General features: G+C 40.9%; 1 protein-coding gene across 5 annotated transcripts; it reads left to right on the plus strand.

Annotated features, from left to right (window-relative positions):
- Window positions 1–991: 991 nt before the first annotated feature.
- senp7 (SUMO specific peptidase 7) lies at window positions 992–17,030 on the plus strand. 5 transcript variants are annotated; one of them, XM_035604005.2, is made up of 24 exons: window positions 992–1,309; window positions 2,340–2,418; window positions 2,894–2,959; window positions 3,084–3,199; window positions 4,164–4,412; window positions 5,205–5,320; window positions 5,896–6,017; window positions 6,470–6,794; window positions 7,712–7,869; window positions 9,115–9,255; window positions 9,356–9,389; window positions 10,479–10,712; window positions 10,963–11,462; window positions 11,754–11,881; window positions 12,416–12,532; window positions 12,635–12,751; window positions 13,030–13,125; window positions 13,207–13,418; window positions 13,532–13,578; window positions 13,716–13,759; window positions 14,358–14,426; window positions 14,517–14,667; window positions 14,842–14,934; window positions 15,415–17,030. In XM_035604005.2, the coding sequence occupies exons 2-24, from the start codon at window positions 2,362–2,364 to the stop codon at window positions 15,442–15,444; spliced, it is 3,222 nt and encodes a 1,073-aa protein (XP_035459898.1). In that variant the 5' UTR covers window positions 992–1,309; window positions 2,340–2,361; the 3' UTR covers window positions 15,445–17,030. The 5 variants fall into 5 exon arrangements, with proteins under 5 accessions (XP_035459898.1, XP_035459896.1, XP_035459899.1 ...); XM_035604003.2 differs by having other exon boundaries at window positions 993–1,309; window positions 14,842–17,030; XM_035604006.2 differs by having other exon boundaries at window positions 993–1,309; window positions 3,084–3,145; window positions 14,842–17,030.
- The last annotated feature ends 933 nt before the right edge of the window (window positions 17,031–17,963 follow it).

The following is a 17,963-nucleotide window of genomic DNA, read 5'->3' on the forward strand; positions in this document are numbered from 1 at the left end:
ACTCACTGGAAAATTACAATTTGTCATCTTTGTGCTTTTTCAATGCGAGGCAATGGTGCTTATGTTATGTCCAATATCTTGTAAATACATAACGTATTCGCTCAAGTACAATGTTCAGCATTCACCTTTGTCCAAACAAAAGTGAGCATGGGCGTACTTTTGCATTGCTGTCATTCTAGTGATGATCTCAGTCATGTGTGTATGCTACTCTCCTGATGATGCACATTCAGGCCTTTTTCACAGCAGACATTTGGACCTACCATAGCAGGAAAACACACTATCGACATTAATGATGACTTTTCTCCAGTAAGTTTTGCTGGGGAGCTAACATGACATTGTTAAAGGGTCCTGCAATGGCACCTTAATGTCTGAATGCAGACATTTTTGTCAAATTTATTTGGTTAGACAACATGTTTTCTGTGAGAAAGGCCTGTATTCATTTACTGCAGTGTTTGAAGGCCGACCCACCAACCTCTCTCCAGGGGCTGAGCTGGCCTGATGTTTATGCTGTTGTATCAATAAAGGAAAAATAAAACAACAAAAACAAGGTGGCATCTGGGTTGATGTGTATATACACTTGCAAAATATAATATTCATAAGGATAACCATGGACGCTTATAAATCAAACCTTTAAGGTGTACAGCAGCAATATGGTGGCAAGCTTCAGGATGAACATCCCTTTCACTGGTGGAACCACTACCATGGTAACTTTCCTCCCAAATATAACTTTGTCCCATGCTTCTTTGGTTCAACTTTTTCTTGTAAACAAATTCTCCTTTTTACCCCTGATGTTGGATAACTTGGTATTTGCAACACTCCCTTAAATAAAAAAATATACAGCAATTTATAATCAAATGAAAATGTACACTATTTAAACTAGGACAGAGAAGTTACTGGTAGTCGCTTGGAACTAATATTTATACGGAGCGTGTTGCTTGACGAACACCACTGGCGTTGCACGTTGTCAGCGCTTGCTACTAGAGGGGTTTTAAACCAACTTCCACTTGCCGAGAATTGGTTTGGGGTGTCACTTAACATGACAGACCCCGTGAACGGGTAAACGGAGTGGAAGTGGTTGAAGCTAAGATGTAGGAGTGGTTTGAGAAAAGGCGAATTATCGCCTCTCTTTGCCCCCCCCGAAACTTCCGGCGTCCACCGGATGTTGCAAAGGAATATCCGTTCGCCTATTAACAACAAAATCAGAGCTAGCTCAATATGCTACTGGGCGCTAATGAGGACGTTCGTGGGAAAAACAGCCGTCTGCATTTCATGATATATTCTGTCGACACCAAGTGAAGCCGGACCTGGGGTAAGCGACAGCTCTCACGCTCTACGTTCAGCTAGCATTACGGAAAAGGTTGCTCGTACGCGGCTAGCTTTGTCCACTTTCGTTAGCTAATGTGGTTTCCGTTTAAAGTTTTGAGTCCGAGCACTTGGGGAAAAGCAATTTTGAGATTGAACACGTGGTTTGTTGTAGGGGTGGGCGCGCGCACACCAACACACACACACACACACACACACACACACACGTAATAACAGTGTGCCTGTGAGGGATATGGTGTGTGTCCCATAAACTCCAGTTTCAGTGACAAAGGGAATCTTTAAGTGGGCGTTGCTAGTTTGGGTAACGACTGGTGAACTGCTAGCTGGGACGCTAGTTTACTGTCGACTGTTTTATTGGTGTCAATCAAAAAAGTGAATTCACCTTATCTGATCTCACCCTGGTGGCAGATTCGATACTGAAAACGTTTTGCAGTTGTCACAGCAAGTGACCCTGGGCAGTTTTTAACCATAAACGGTTGAGGCAGCCAAGAGAGGAATATTCCAACACACAGTTTTTATTAATACACTCATAGAAAGTGCAGCAAACAAAGAAACACAAAAAAACGCATAAAGCAATATGAGGTGTGACCTTTGGATTTAAAGCAGAACCAACCCACAGCACACAATCTTTGTGTAACATCCTACCAACCAAAGCACCTTTGGGAAACTTGGATGTGGACTGTGTGTTGTTCCGTCTCTTAATGTCATCCCAGACTGACTTGGATGATGACGAGCTCAAGTAGGGGCCATGGAGTTCTGTTTGATCGCTCCCTGTTGTCTGTAAAGATAGTTCTATGACTCTGGCTGCATGTCTGAGGTCGTTATCATGCTGCTGAAAGAACGTGGGACTGATCAGATGCTTCCCTAATTGTACTTTATTATGGTTACAAATGTAAAACAGGCAAAGTGCCTAAAAAACACCTTACAGTGTTTACCTAAAACAACGATTGTGAACAGTTATTGTCCAGTGGAAACTCTGACAATGTTTATAAACGTTTGTATGTGTTTTCTTGCAGTGTTCTTGCCAAATCGTGGACCATGATGGAGCAAAGAAGAGCCTTAACTATTCCATTTAGTGTCGACGAGGATAAGTTGGTAAGTGCAACCCTTGTTTTTGAAGAATCGCTTCCAAATTTGCCAAGATACTGTGGTAATTATTGCTTTATGGCTGCCATCATAAATCACTATGCAGAGAAATTAGACTAAAAATGAATGTGACTGTGTATTACATAATCTTCAAATAAAAAATAATATGATTTACAAATATGAATAGGGAATCATTTTTGAAAGTCACAAGTGTTTGTTCCAATCCACATAGTCAGGGAAAAACAACTTTTGTTGGGAAAAATTACTTTCTGTAAATCAATCAATAAATTAGTTTCTGGTCAAGTGAAAATGTATGAATTTACAGACCATTTCAATTCTTGCTGTACCTGCTATTCCACAATCCACTTGGAATCACGGTTTTAATACCAGTGTGGCTATAAACAGCTGCTACTTTTTCTTGTTAAACATATAAACAAACAATATGTTTTTGTGGTTGTTCATCTAACCAGCCTGTGAATTTTAGATGGAAAACCCTCTGGAAATCCCCACAGTCTGTATTACATCAGAGTGTGGGAAGTTAGACAGACAGGTACAGCAACATTAACAAATAATAATGGTAATAACGTGGCTAATGTTTATATTGAATACACATTACTTACTCACTATCCTGGATTATTAGACATGGTAACTCTGGTTTCTTTCCCCTTTTACAGGTTTCCTGGAAAACATTTGCAGGTTGCAAGCTCAGACATTGTGATTCACAACATAAAAACAGGTCCGTGCTCTTTGATCACAACCACGAAACTTTGATCACTCTGGAAATGGCCAGGTAAGTGCTACCTGATGAGAGAGTTTTGACAGACTATTTTAGGCTATCGATTGCAGACTGAAATACCTGATCATCTGCTCATTTGCTGAGACTGACGAAGTTTGACTGACTGAACTCACAGCCCAGTTTACTGTGAACAACAGAAAATACTTCAATCAGTTGTTTTTCTATTGTGTAGTTCACTGCAGTTTCCTAAACTTTCACCAGATGGGGTACTCGCCCTGAAAATCAGGAAAATCATTTCTTCAATTGAACAACAGTTAAATCACACTATAACACTTTATCACCCTCCCAAGTTTGGTCTTACTCTGACAAGTGGCACCTCAAGATGTTCTTTTTTCCAAATAGCAAACATAAAAACCAACGGTGTCTTATTTTTAAAGATTTTCAGGTATGTCCTGTCCTGTGTTTGTTTGAACACTATTCATTTTGCACAGTTTTCATGTTTCCTATTAGTTTCATAATGAACTGTTATAAGATTTTTTTACTCTTCATATAATAACATAAAAGACATAATAGAGAGGATCTTTCTGCTATTGTCGGACTGGCCAACAGAAGCACCAGGAGAATTCTCGCCTCTTTGGTAGTGCTGTGGACTGTCAAAAATCTGTCCTTTGAAGGCAGTTTGTACTTTAGCTGTGCACATTCCCACAGCGGGCATACAGGTAGACATACCATCCGCAGCCATTTAATTCTGTGGGAAACCCTGCATTAAAAAAAAAAAAGAAAAAAAGAAGAAACTTTCCCTACAAGAACTGTGACTAAAGGCCAAGTTTATCATGACTCCACACATGGCTTATCTACACCAGTCCACCCCTCCCTGTTGATCAGCTGGTCGACACAAGGTCTGACCTGCAATGGTAGATGGGCTTTAAGACAGAATAGCTTGATGGTCTGCCGTGTTGCAGAGAAGACGCTGGTCTATGACGATTATGAAAAATTATTTTTCTGTTTTGTCCTGTAGGAGGAAGCCCTGCGTGGTCCTGACAGATGTACTCAAGACGGAGCAGGGCAAGACTCACATGGAAAGGATAAAACTGAGCCATTCCCTTGGAAATGGGGGACAAATGTCAAGTACACGGATTGAGAGAAGTTGGTGCAGAGAGGAGCCTCCGATCTGCAGAGAACAGAGATCCAGTCAGAGAGAGGCCAAAAGGGATAAAAGTACAACTCCTAGACACATCCAGAATTCCACCTCCTCGTCCTCTCAAAGGTAGGAAGACAGATATGAGAATAACTGGTCACAAGGGGGGAAAACACCTACAAGCACCTCTAAACTCACTAAAATTAACATGTTATATCTTGTTTGTTTTAATCCATCCAAGAACCGAAGTGTAAAAACAACAAATTGCATTTTGACTATGTTGGACTCGTTCTTGCTGGAACAGATGTGAAGCTTCAGAAGACGAAGTGAGACTCACAACCTTAATGTGGCTGAACTGTGAATAACAATACAGAAATGAGCCTGCTTGCATGTCCGCGGATTTTGTTTTAAAAATTGATTTTCGTTGTAGGCTGTCTCTTTGTCTGACATATGATGATGTACTGGTGTTTGCTCAAGAAACAGCCTAAACCTCATCATAGTCATTATAGTGTGGTAGGTGGTTTTTTGACTAATGAACACAAATAGCCACAATAGCAGGACAAAGGCTTCTTTTCCTTCTATTGGTTCTGTGTTCGTTTAAGCAGAAATGACATTTTAATGATGTTTGGCTCGGCCAGATGCATCCTTGGCTCTCTGTATTTTCCAGGCAAAAACTTGATTTTATTTGGAACAATACCACACAGAAGGATTTCACAGCTCGCGGTTCTGGTTCAACTATTTTTCTGCATTTTCTTTTGGATGCTTTTGTGTTTTGTCTTTGATATTTTGTGATTAAGTTCAGTGTAAGTATATACAGGTCCTGGGGATTAAATGTTATACTTACCTCACGTGGGTTTGCTAAAAATTAGCAGAGTAATGTGTGCAGCATAATCATAACAGGGTTTTTTTTTTCACCCTCAGATCAAGTTTCAGGAAAAGATTACAAGCTGTTGATGACAAAGAAGAAAACCATGACATCGAGGAAGTGATAATAGGAAAGAGCAATGGAACAGGCTACAAATTTGCCGAAGTTGTGGGTAGGTAAAAGCATGAAGAATTCAGACACATGCTTATTTACGCAATGCTTATCAGCACCTCTATTGCACTCAGTGGTTTTAGACTTGAATCAATCACTGGTCTTGTGCTCCATCCACAAAACTAAGTTTTCATTTTCAAACTCATCACTGCTGCTACGTTTACGCCTGCCGTCCACAGCAGTTTCCGAGCACCTAAAACAGAGAAGTTTGGGAACGCTGCGTCTGCTTGCCCCGTTTAAGTTTTAAAAAACTGCAGGAGCGCTGTAGTCTTGGTTGGTAATGAATGGAGATGTTTAGAAACGATGACACGGTGACTCAACTTCCACATTGAAGGCAAAACGTTGCAAACACTTACTGTCTGTAACAGTTCCAACTATTTTCACCACACACATCCTGAGATAAAATGCTGGTCTGTACAGGGATCATTTGAGTTTTGAAATGTTGATGGAGTTCAAATATTTTGCAATAGTTTTTTCCATTTTCTGTCTTACTTTGAAGACAGAAAATGCCCTAAGTTGTAGTCACACATTTATTTCAACATGATATGTTGATCATTGTTTCTCTATCCCATGTAGATTGTGGGTTATCAGTGAGCTGGGAGCCTGTCGAGAACACGGGAGGTTGTGATGAGTTCTCTGCAGCAAGCATCAAGGACAGGTGGACCGATCCAGAAAGGAAAGAAGGACAACACAGTGTGGTGGGTACTTTACAGGAACAGAGACAATGCTTCAAAACTATAAAATGAACCAGGGCAATGAACTTCAACAAAACCTAACCAGTTCCCACAGAAGGCAGTAGACAAAAGCCCAGACGTGCACGTTGTTACATAATAGTGGAAGCAAATTTTAATGTCAGCCTCATATTTTTTCAAAGGATTTTAGTTGGTAGTAACATTTCCATAACACTCCCAACACTGCACAAACCCGAAACTAGTACCATCACATTGACGTAAAGGCAAAAAAAAGAGGTTTCTTTTACAACACACTACTCATTTGAAATGTCTGGAAATGAGATCTTTTAAAATATATTTATTTAAAATCTGCCCATCTCTCTTGAACTTGAACATTGACAATGGTTCTTTATTCTGTGGTATATCTGCACGACTTGTCTGTTGAAACTGACGCTCTGCATTCTGTGCTGCCTCCACAGAACAGGAAAAGGAAGGATGCAGGGTCCCAGTACAACGGAACAACTAGTCCCAAACGTCACCGCGAGAGTGTGCTTCGTCTCACGGGAGAAGACGGAAGAGACGGGGGACTGGCCCCTGCACGTGCTTGTCTGGAAGAAGATGGAGATTTGGAGAGCCTGGACCGGAGCATCGTACAGTTCACCGTGGGAGGAGATGATGGAACAGATGTTCTGGTCCCGATCATCAATCCTAATTTGGAGGCTGAAGACGTTACCGGCACCCGCAGGAGAAGTCTATCGTCTAGCCAGGACAGCTCAGCCAAGACTAGCGGCACTCCTGAACCGAGTGAGTACACAAACGCAGGATGGATGATGCTAGATCGTCCTCTAAACCTAATGGCTTCGTTGAATCTTGCTATGAAGAAACAATGGATCAGGCATCTTAATACCAGTGTATAAACAAAACCCAGGAAAGAATCTGATTTAAAAGCTAGGTTCTCTGGTTTGGCCATTGTTTCTGAAAGTGGCTCTAGAGAACACTTTGGAAGAACAGGCATAGTAAAATGTTCTAATACATTATTAAATGAATGCAGTTCTGCGCTTGATTATTTCTGGACATAAACATTTATCAAATATTTTTAATAAGGGTCTTTTAACAGATTCTGGTTCTGGTGACCAAAGTATGGACTAAATGGTTGATTGTAAAAGTGAAAAATAAACTGCGTAAGGGGACAAAATATTGTCGGTGTCCTCCCCTCCCCTAGAAAGTGAAATATTGGATAGCAAATGACTGTCTTCAATTAAATGATAGTAAAAGCAAAGAGGTCTTGTTTGGTCCCTCCGTCTTCACTGCTGGCCCAAAAAAATGTCAGTTAACTCAACCAATTATTTTCTTTTTATGATCTGAAGATTGTTTCAAGTTTCCTCGCAGCTGGGTTACGGCAGTGCTTGTCTTGTTCGCAGCTGCAGCTCGACGCTTAACTGGTATTGGTCATTAAGACCGCATCACACCTGTATTTGCATCCCCGAATTAAAAGGTCAAATATAGGATTGAGATTAAGGTTAATTTCTGTGTTTTTTAAAGCTTTTGCCCCAAGTCACCTCTGAGCTCCTCTGACCCCTCTCCATCCTAAGATCTCTCAGATCCTCTGGCAGCTGGTCAAGGCACACCACACCACACTCTTTCTGTTTCAAATAGGGGCATTAATATGCTAGTTTAAAAAAAATGGATTAAGATTTTTATCTTCCTGCTTTTTGTTTCAGTTGTGCTGTCCAGTGATGATGAAGAGAGCGCCAACATTGCCCGGCACCGCAGCCCAACAGTCCATACACTGGTCACGGTGGAAGACGTAGGAAAACAGGGACAATTGTCACAGGAGGCTGTGATCGCACAAGAGGATCCCGACAAACAGGACATGCAGGTTGGCAGAATGTGTCCCTGTGTTATGTAAAATATTTGATGACTTTTGTTGACGTCGTAATGCTGTCTTTTTACATTACAAACAAAAACAACCTTGCACAGGTTTCTGGACGGAGCCGAGTTAATGCCCAGATTAACATGACATCACAAAGGGTTTTATTAAGCCTCCAATGTGGACTCCTAAGGTTTTACTTCACCACAGGGGAGCGTGTTTACCACTCACTAATTGACTGAAACAAATGAGAATCCTTTCCCCGTGTAACAGGCACCTACTTTGTGTCTGACTCACCAAGGTTAGAGCAGACAAGTGTCACGTAAGAGAAGGATCTTATGTATACAAAGTAAATATCTAGATATCTAGATTCTTATTTGTGTATATGTAAATTAAGATCAAATCTGTGGGGGTTAGGGTTATCTAATCTTACCCTTTTTTTTATAAATGAGGCCAAATGACTTCATTCTGTTAAGGAACCCTGAAATGATCCTAGCAGTAACTTGTTCCACCGTAACTACAAGCCGTCTTGTTAAAATGTAATAATTGCACATTTAAACAAGGTGCTTTTATTGTGAAATGTAATTTGTGGTCATGAGCACAGAAGGATTTTTTAGAAACTACACTGAAGTGTAAAGATTAAGCAGATGTAGAAAAGATGATAGAACAAGCTGCTGCTTGGAAAAACCATGTCTCTTGCTGAGCGGATTCTCTGTTGACAAAGTGCTACATAGGAGTCCTCTTACCAATGATAAATCCTTGTAATGCTTTATTGCTCAAGAGAAATGTCATCTGAAAAAGTAATTCACTTTGTTTCATTGATGTGTTCAAATGCTTATTTTCATATCTGAAGTAGTAGTTGTGTTTGAATCCTGTCAGTGTGGGGAAAGTTGTTCTTGCTATAATGATGAAGTTTAACGGGGTGTGTGGTAGTCATTCGGTTTTGATAACAAGATCATTTTCTTGTGGAAGCAGCATTCATCGATGCCAACCACAATGTCATTCTTGGTGCTGCCACTTGATGGCACCAAAGGTAGAAATGTCCAAATCTCTCAGAGAGTGGTGTTGCTGCATTGACATTGGAAGAAAATCCTTATTACTGAAGTGATGTTGGTTTTAACAATATACCACCTTGAACTTGCATCTAGCTGACATTTTAGATACGTGGGGCTTTTGTGCAGTTACTGTGTTTGTCTTATACCAACTGTGATTACACCATTTTCCACAAACTTCCTTTGTATCTGTATGTTGCAGGTGCTGCGTGTAGTTGTAGAAGAGCCTCCTGGTTCGGTGGCTCTGTCTCCCTTCCCCAGCATAGACCACTCTTGCATGAGATTGTCCTTCTCCACCCTACACTGTGGAGGTTTCCAGGGGAAGGCAAACGGAGACATTATGGTAACCTTACTAAGCCACAAACATTCTGTTTACTTTAAGTATTCATATCATTATTTCAGCACATGAAATGTTATATATATTTTTTCTTCTCTTTTCACAGTTGGCAGACCAAGAAATCATCATACCACTGACAGGTAACGTTGTGGATATTCCCCTAAACATTCACGTATAATCAGACTGTTTGTACAGAGCCTGTGACCAGACTCTGACCTTTGGTCTGGATTGTATAACCCCAAAACCCAGCCCAAGAGGAACCCATGTCATCTTGTCTTGGTCACGCTGTCTGCACACCATCCTCCCAAGCTTAGTGGTCTATTTCAGATAGTAATGCGTGTGTGTGCGCGTGTGTTTTTTGTGTGTGTTTTTCTTGGATTAGACCCTTGTGCACTTTCACCTATGTGTCTGTGAAATCTCCCCTTCTGAGAACTAAGATGCTCAATGTGTTTGTCAGAACAATTCACACCTGAACAACCTTGAATGAAAGAACATCGACTACTTTGGCAGAACAAGATGCAGGAGACCGGAGTATCTCAAAATCCATTGGATGTGTTGCCATTCAATTTTGTCCAGATATGCATGTTCCCAAAGGATGAATCTCTCAAGCACCACAACAAGGTTGACATTGACATCACTGACAACTGCTGGATGGATTGCTTTTATATTTCCCACAGATATTCCTGATCCCTAGAGGATAAATCATTATAACCTTTATGTAATCCCTGAAATACTGTAATGCTTTCAGCCTCACAAAGCCACTAGCGTGGTTGCAGACTTGTTTTTAATCTTAAAATGTGCATTATTATTACAAGAACGGAACCAATTTTGAATCAGCAAATGAGAATGCTGTGCACAGCTTTAAACAAATTAATATTCCAGGTTGCTGAGCCAGAGCAGGAACAATATTGGCATCAAAAATTCAAGCGAACGTCTAGATAGTTTTCTCTTATTATTTCAATTTTATTTGTTTTTAAATCTGTTTGAATTGTGGCTTCCCCTGGTTCGCTCACTCATAGTGTGCAAAGAGTTTTCTATGCTTAATAAAGTAATGTTTGTAGGATGTAGGCCTCTTTGTGAGGAAAGCCCTAAAGCGGTATGTAGATGTCCGGTTGCTGAAGTTCATAGAATAATTTTACTGACTGTTTAGAGAAACGTGTGAGGTGTTTTCCTGTTGATTGTGTAACGGCGTGAGCTACTAAGCTAACCTGACCTCCTCCTCTCCCCAGACACTACTGAACAGGCAGAGGTGATGTTGACCTTCGAGCGCAAAGCGCTGTGGAGATACAGCGTTTGGGAGGAGCGGGAAATGGAGATGCGGGAGCTTCACTTTCAGGGCGACGAGGAGCCGGCCCCTGCGGCTGTCCTCCTGTTTTGCGTAACAGAAGCAGCTGCGGCTGCTGTACAGCGCGACCTCTGCAAACTGTGCGTCGAACAAGGCGGAACCACTAACACTAACACTGGTGAGTTTGCCGTAATGCTGCCTAAGATGGAATACAAAGTGTAAGTCTGTCACACTAGATTTTGAGTAAATTGTTGGCAGCTTTGTCAAGTGTTTGCATCTTTGTGGTTTTAAAAATGTCAAAGGTTTTTGCTGCATATTTCTGATGATATATTGTAATTTTCTCAGTATTGTTTAATATGTCACATTTTTCTCAGCGTAAAATCTACACGGTGCATGATATTGGTGTTGTGATGTTTTTATTTTCATAGGCAAGGCCAGCCCCTTCATCCTGCTGATGCTGAAATATCCCCTGGAGGGAATGGAGGGGGCTTTGTTACGCTCCCTCCTGGAAATTGACTGTCTGAACAGTTTGACGCATGAACAGTCTATTGCACCCGTCGGTGAAGACAGATTTGGTTGTTGGGAAGACCTCGACTCTCCTGTTCTTTCTCTGGATGAAAGCATAGAGCTGATCAGGAGAACTGGACTCGACTCGCACCTGTTGTTTCTGCTGGGCCTGGAGAGCACGAACTCGACTGGAATGAACTCGGGGCAGGACGGTTCACACTCTGACAGAGACGAGGGAAACAACTCGCCAGGACGCAACTGTCTGGACGTCGGGCTGCACAAAAAGACTGTCTCGGAGCTGGAGGTGGCAAAAGAGCTTGAGGTGGCTCCAGAGCAAGAGAAGGCACTGGAGCAAGAAACGGGGAAGCAAGTCAAAGCAGAGGAGGATCAGAAAGAACAGGAGCTAGAACATCCTTCTGAGGTAAATGGTTACCAACCTTCTTCTTCTGCGAAGTCTCAAGTGAAGCAATATCCTCACCAGATGATGCAAAGTTTTCCTTGCTGTATTGAAAGTTATGAAAGAGTGCAGTTGCATTAATTCACACACTAAAAAGAAGAAAGTCTAAAACAATTGGTATAACTATACGTAGCAGAAACATTTTCAGATTTATTCTGTGTCCCCTTCAGAACCACCGTCTGTGTGATCTGCCGATGGAAAATGATTACAAGGTGTATTTTTGCTCTATATAAATGATACATTTCCCTCCCACAGATGAAAAAGGAGGAACCCACCCCTGCATACACTCTGTGCCATCGTAGAACCAAAGGGTCGTACTCCGTGTCCCTGTTTAAACCGGACTCCAGCTGGACTAAATATAAACATCAGGGTCTGGCCTGCAGGCAAGTTACCTACATTTATCCAATATGCAGCTTCACGTGCAGCCTGTTCCAGCCGCTGTTGGGATCTGGCTCCCTAATGAGGATCTTTTCTGCCACTTAAATTCACTTTTGGGAATAAGAATGCAATAGATTTAGAGATTCACCGATTCCAAAACCGACTTTAATAGTTTTCTTTATTGACTCAATTTAAGATATTGGCTGATACAGAATATCGATCCAACACCCGTGCAACTTTAAACCTTCACTGTGTGGACCTCATCATTTTTTTCTGATCTGTAATGGTCCTGCTATAGCCCATGATCTAAGATAAGATGAGATGTACCTTTACTGATCCTGATATTGATACCTCACTGAAATTGACACAGCAGCACGGTGTAGCAACAAAGAAAAATGGAAAATGTAATAAGAAAAGAAAACAGAATCTGAGGTAAATAAGATAAAATAGAAATACTATACAATAACAAATACTATGTGCAATGTACTATGTATCTATGGTCATTGTAAACTGGGTCATTCTTCTTCTTCTCTGTTCAGGTTGATCCAGTTTCCTCCTCCTCCTTTAAAAGGAGGAATAACTGTTACAATGGAGGACCTGCAGTGCCTTGACAGTGGGCAGTTCCTCAATGATGTTATCATCGACTTTTACCTCAAGTACGTAAAACACATTTATTTTTTAAACAGCAGGCTATGAATTTGCTCTGATTCCTCATGAGTGCGGTGACGACTAACCCTGTTTTGAACCCTTCGAAACAGATTTCTCCTCCACAATGCGTCTGCTGCTGTGGCCGAGCGCTCGCACATCTTCAGCAGCTTCTTTTACAAGCAGCTGACGCGGCGGGACAACGCCAGCGAAGGCGTCTCCAGTGACTCGTAAGTAGCGTTCGCAAAGTTCGGTATGTTCATCATGGTTTGCACTGGTATGTGCACTGTGTGTCCCACCTGATGAGCTTTGATACATCACCTTGAATTACTGCCAGAGACTAAAGTGGAGGCATTACATCCTTGAAGAGATTATAACTTATTCTGTGACAAAGTTAAGCTTCTTATTTCCTCCACTGTCATAACACAATTACCCTTTAATGTATTTAATCTTTTATAAGGCCAATGAATTATAAAACTTTGTGTCCTTGTCTTTATTTGTGTGGCAGCTGTCAGAGGCAGCGGCGACACCAACGCGTCAAGACGTGGACACGCCATGTGGATATCTTCAAAAAGGATTTTTTATTTGTGCCTGTGAATCAAGAGTAAGTTCAACATATGATGGATGGTGTACGGTATATATTATATATATTATATTACATGCCGTTGCTCCATTGTCTGTTTAGGGCTCATTGGTATCTAGTTGTCATTTGCTTTCCTGGACTGCATGAGCCAAAATGTGAGGCCCGGCCCGGCCCTGACTCACAGACGGCGACGAGCCACGAGGGCTCAGACGAATCACAGGATCAGGATGAGGCTCAAACACCTAAAAGTCCAAATCATAACATGGAGACACCGCCTACGCTTAACCCCAGTGACACAGTGGCCACAGAGACAGGTTGGTTTGGCTTAATGACATAATCCCACATTTAAAGCACTTCGTTGATTTATGTTGTGATTATTGCAGTAATGAAGAAGAAGCTGATGGTTGGGTTGTTTTTCATGTTTTAGAAAAGGCTAAAGATGAATCCACCAAAGTGGCACCACCTGGTCCAGTGGTAAGAAATTATACTGTTTGTGCTCACTATGAATAAAAATATATTTTTTAAATTTCACAGACAAACCTTTTAAAAATTCTGACTTAATGTTTTTGTTCATCCAAATCTACCCAGTCTAATTGTGTCTTTATTTGTAGAACTGCACAGAGAAAACTTTCCAGAAAAAGGTTGTTTGCAAGAGGTGAGTGTAACAATAAACTTGACTTCAAATAGTTCAACTTTGTTGAAAATTCAAATGAAGTGCAGATATATTTTATTTCTCTTTGTTTTAAAGGTTTTATGCAGGCTGTTGAATCATTTGATCTCCCAAATGCTGGCTACAGTGTATTTACGCATTACTCAAAAGACAATATTTATCACCTCCAAAGTTTATCCAGACCTTCAGACATCATGTTAACACCGTTTAAGGGAAGTGGTTTTTTTAGTGTAGTCATAAATTTACGCGTCGCAGTCCTCGATGAAATATGACAGAAAACCAAAGAAGAAAACTGCGGGGCCAGTGGACACTGAAATATAATACATACAAGTGGAAAAAAAACATATTCAAGCTTAGCAAGAGAGAAAACATTGTGGTTATTTTCATAGAAAAGCTCAAAACGCAAGAAAAAGAAATTGACTTTTTTTCGGGATGTTGTGCACATATTATAGATCTGCTTTAGCACCTTGTTGTTGGCTTGCAGTTGTATACACACAAACTCCTGCATGTTTAAAAAAATGAATTGCGCCATAACATCCTAATGTAGAATGTGAATGACAGACTTGCCTCTCCTCTCCTGTAGGCCGTGCATTCTCATCATGGATTCCCTCAAAATTTCTCTCCACGAGCGAGTCTTTAAACTTTTACGGGAGTAAGTGTGACTGTTTAAATCCCCCATGTCTGTTGTTGATTTGTGTGTCCAATGTGCTTATATGTTTAGCATGATATATTTGTGTCTTAGGTACTTGCAGTCGGAATGGGAGGTCCGCCGTGGCTCATCACGGGAGTTCTGCACTGATCAGATGAAAAGTTCACACTGCCAAGTTCCCCTTCAGGACAACAGCAGTGACTGCGGCCTTTACCTGCTGCAATACGTTGAGAGTTTTTTGAAGGTAAAGAGAAGTCAGCGTCCCCTTTACGAGGGCTCACATAGTCTGACGTGTTTTAAAAATGGCCACTGCAGTATTGGATCAGCGGCAGCTTTAAATTTTAACTCGGCTCAGAATTCAGAGCTACTTTAAGACCTGCTAACAGAAACCGTCTCCTGCTCGTCCCTCTGCTCTCAGGACCCTGTGGTGCACTTTGACCTCCCCCTACATCTACAACGATGGTTTCCACGGCAGCAGGTGCGGAGGAAACGAGACGAAATCCGAGATCTGGTACTGAACCTTTACCGACGGCAGAATCTGGATAATAACAGATAAGACTCAGAAGCGGTTCTGCTGCCCAGTGCAACACATTCCTGTAGCCATAATAAATCACTGCTCATACTGAGCGACGGACATTTAAGCGTGAACTGAAGATTTCCTTTAAAGTTAGATTTAGTTGTTATTTGCATTAACTTGAACAAAATCTGTAAACCTTTGACTATCTGCGGCTCCTGTGACTGGATATGAAGACATCAGTTATTTCAAAATACTTTTAAAGTTGATTATGTTTGTACACCCCCATGACCGTTTTACTGATTGTTATTATGCTGCAAGATATTTTACAAAAGGCATTATTTGTATTTAATTTTAAAAAAAAGTGTTACACAAAAAGTGTAACATTTGTTAAACCAGGGTTGTACGCCAAAAAAGTTCTGTTTGAGTTTACTTGCTTTGCAGACATTTTTTCCAATCCTGCCTTCTTTCGCATAGATGCACCTTTACTGGATAAGATTTACATGAGAAGATGAATCCCAAAACACAGTTACCCCACTGAAGCCTCAGGAAATGGAATCTGTCCCTTCAAATGCATCACATCATTTACCTCATGTTGGATACATGGAACAAGACAGTAACTCTTTTTTCTCACCCAGTGCCTCGCTTAAACCGCTTTCAGACATGCACCGAAGTCCAGACCTTGCCCTGAACTTTTCAGGAGAGGGGCTATATGTGAGAACGCAAATGTCCGCAAATGTTTCGCGCCAGACATTTTCCAGAACTTCCTCCTGCCAGTACCCATGTAAAAATTTCCTGAAAACGTCCGATATGGAACATTTGAGAATACAGCAGGAAGATCTCCAGAAAATTCACAGCTACCGAGCGGAGGTGTCGATGACTGTGAACAAGTTTTCTACAGCGGAATTATCGTCATGTCCTGCCTACTGCATGCTGCACCCAGACGCCACAGAATGTTCCGAAAATGTTCCGGCTGTTTTGAACACTTCTAACTGGGACAATCTCCTGCTGTGTTCATCATATGAGAACTCCGGAAAATCCCCGAACTAAGAAGATTCACTCATCTTGTCTATTGTGTATCTGTGACATAGTGTGTCCCACTCTGTATTGCAATCTATCACATACCCTAATATCATGTAGATACAGATGGTAGTAACGGGCAGAACTACCCCAAAACCAGGATGTCACACTGTTAAAGCATCTGACTACATATATTGTGAGGCTAAAATCAATGAATCCACAAATTATTATTATTAAGCCTGGTTGGTTTACAAAATTCCAGAAAGCAGTGAATAATGTCTATCACGCTTCACTGAAGCCCAGGGTGATGTCATCATATTGCCTGTTTTCATCCACCAGGCCTGAATCCAAAAATTATGCAGTTGCTGACACAAACAGAAGAAAAGAAGGTAATTCTCACAAATGAGAAACTGGAACTTTTGCCAGATGTCTTCATTGATTCATGACTTTAACTGTGAATCACTGATAAAAACAGTTGCCCTTTTATTTTGTACTCTATCCTCTAATTGATTAATTGACAAATATTGAATACTCTAAAACAGTATCTGGAAAGAGTGGACCCTTGGGAAGTTGGTGGCTGCTGCTAAGTAAACCAGTTGACTGATAGCTGCAGTAGATGTAGCAAAAATGTGGGTTGGGAAGTGGTATCCTATCGTGCTGTCCACCTTAAAGAATTGTGTGTGTTATGTTCATGCAAAGTACCTTATTTTAGTGCCGTCAAATCTGACTACTTACATATGGTTTATAAGTGATCTGAATCCTTAATGAATTCCTTTAATAAAATCGCAATTTGAACATACAGTTGAGGGGTACACATACTGTATGTTGGCATGTAACGGTATCCCATGACAGGTAAAACCTACCTCCCGAAGATTTGTAATAACCAAGTGATGTTGTAATCCAACGTCGCTGTTTGTCTAAAGTGTCTACAGAGAAGTCTGGTTAGTCTTGCAGTTTTTCTTTTAAGGAATTTCTCTATTCCATGTTTGTTTTAGATCTTATGGATGAATGTTCAGGAGCTGATGCCAAAATAGCTTTGGTTTCAATGCTGTATTAAAACTACTAGATCAAAATACCTGTTATTTTGTTGTTTTCATTGCAAGTCCAGATGAAGAATGACAAGACAATTGCCAATTTACCCTCTGACTTCATAACCAGTGGTTGGTAACTTAAACAGAGACTGAATGTCTGAGTTGTTGTCTTTTTATGTTTTAGAAATTTTCTTTGGCTCTGCAAAAACAATTTCTTCATTTTTCTCTGGTATTCTATCATAATTAGTTTTTTGACCAGATGAGCCAACTTTCTTCTTTTTTTATCCCTGAAGGCCTAATTTGGAAATGAATGTACATTCCTATTCGTTCCAATAAAATCTGTTCAGAGGGTCATATGGTAAACTTAGATGTATTTATCATCTCACTTCATCAGATCCCTTCACAGTCTGACTCTCTGTAGTCTCCCCCTTCCATTCTGCATAGTGATGTGCAGCTGCTAGTAGGGGTGTTCACTGCATCTACATTTGCAAAACCATAGTGTATCTTGTTGATATTAGAAGTAGAGGAATATTTCCCAGCGATTCACTGACATTTCTCTTCCAGGAATGAACACGTACAGTAAAGTGATTTGACACAGTAAAGCCACTGCCATGTACAGTAGACCTACTTGGCTCCTCCTGCGAGCTGGACGAGACCTCAGGTTTCAGGATCAAGTGCTTGTCATATAGTTAAACATTGTTCAACAAGCCGCTGCACAACAAGAGATGACCATCGTCCAGGTGTCTGGACAGACGCCTGCATCGTGGAGAACGGCGTAAGGCTTAGCATTAATCGATGCAAGTCATTTATTCTACTAAATCATAGATCAGTAAACAAGCGTGTACAGACATTCATTCACTTTTGCCAGTGCTGGTTTACGACCACATACTTGCAAAACTAATGAAATTCCCGTAAGTCTCAACTGCTCTGTGTTCTTGTGCAAATTCAAAAAATGCTGCCATTGTTATGCTCACT

This window comes from Scophthalmus maximus, chromosome 14, assembly GCF_022379125.1.
Source record: "Scophthalmus maximus strain ysfricsl-2021 chromosome 14, ASM2237912v1, whole genome shotgun sequence".
Lineage (NCBI taxonomy): Eukaryota > Metazoa > Chordata > Actinopteri > Pleuronectiformes > Scophthalmidae > Scophthalmus > Scophthalmus maximus.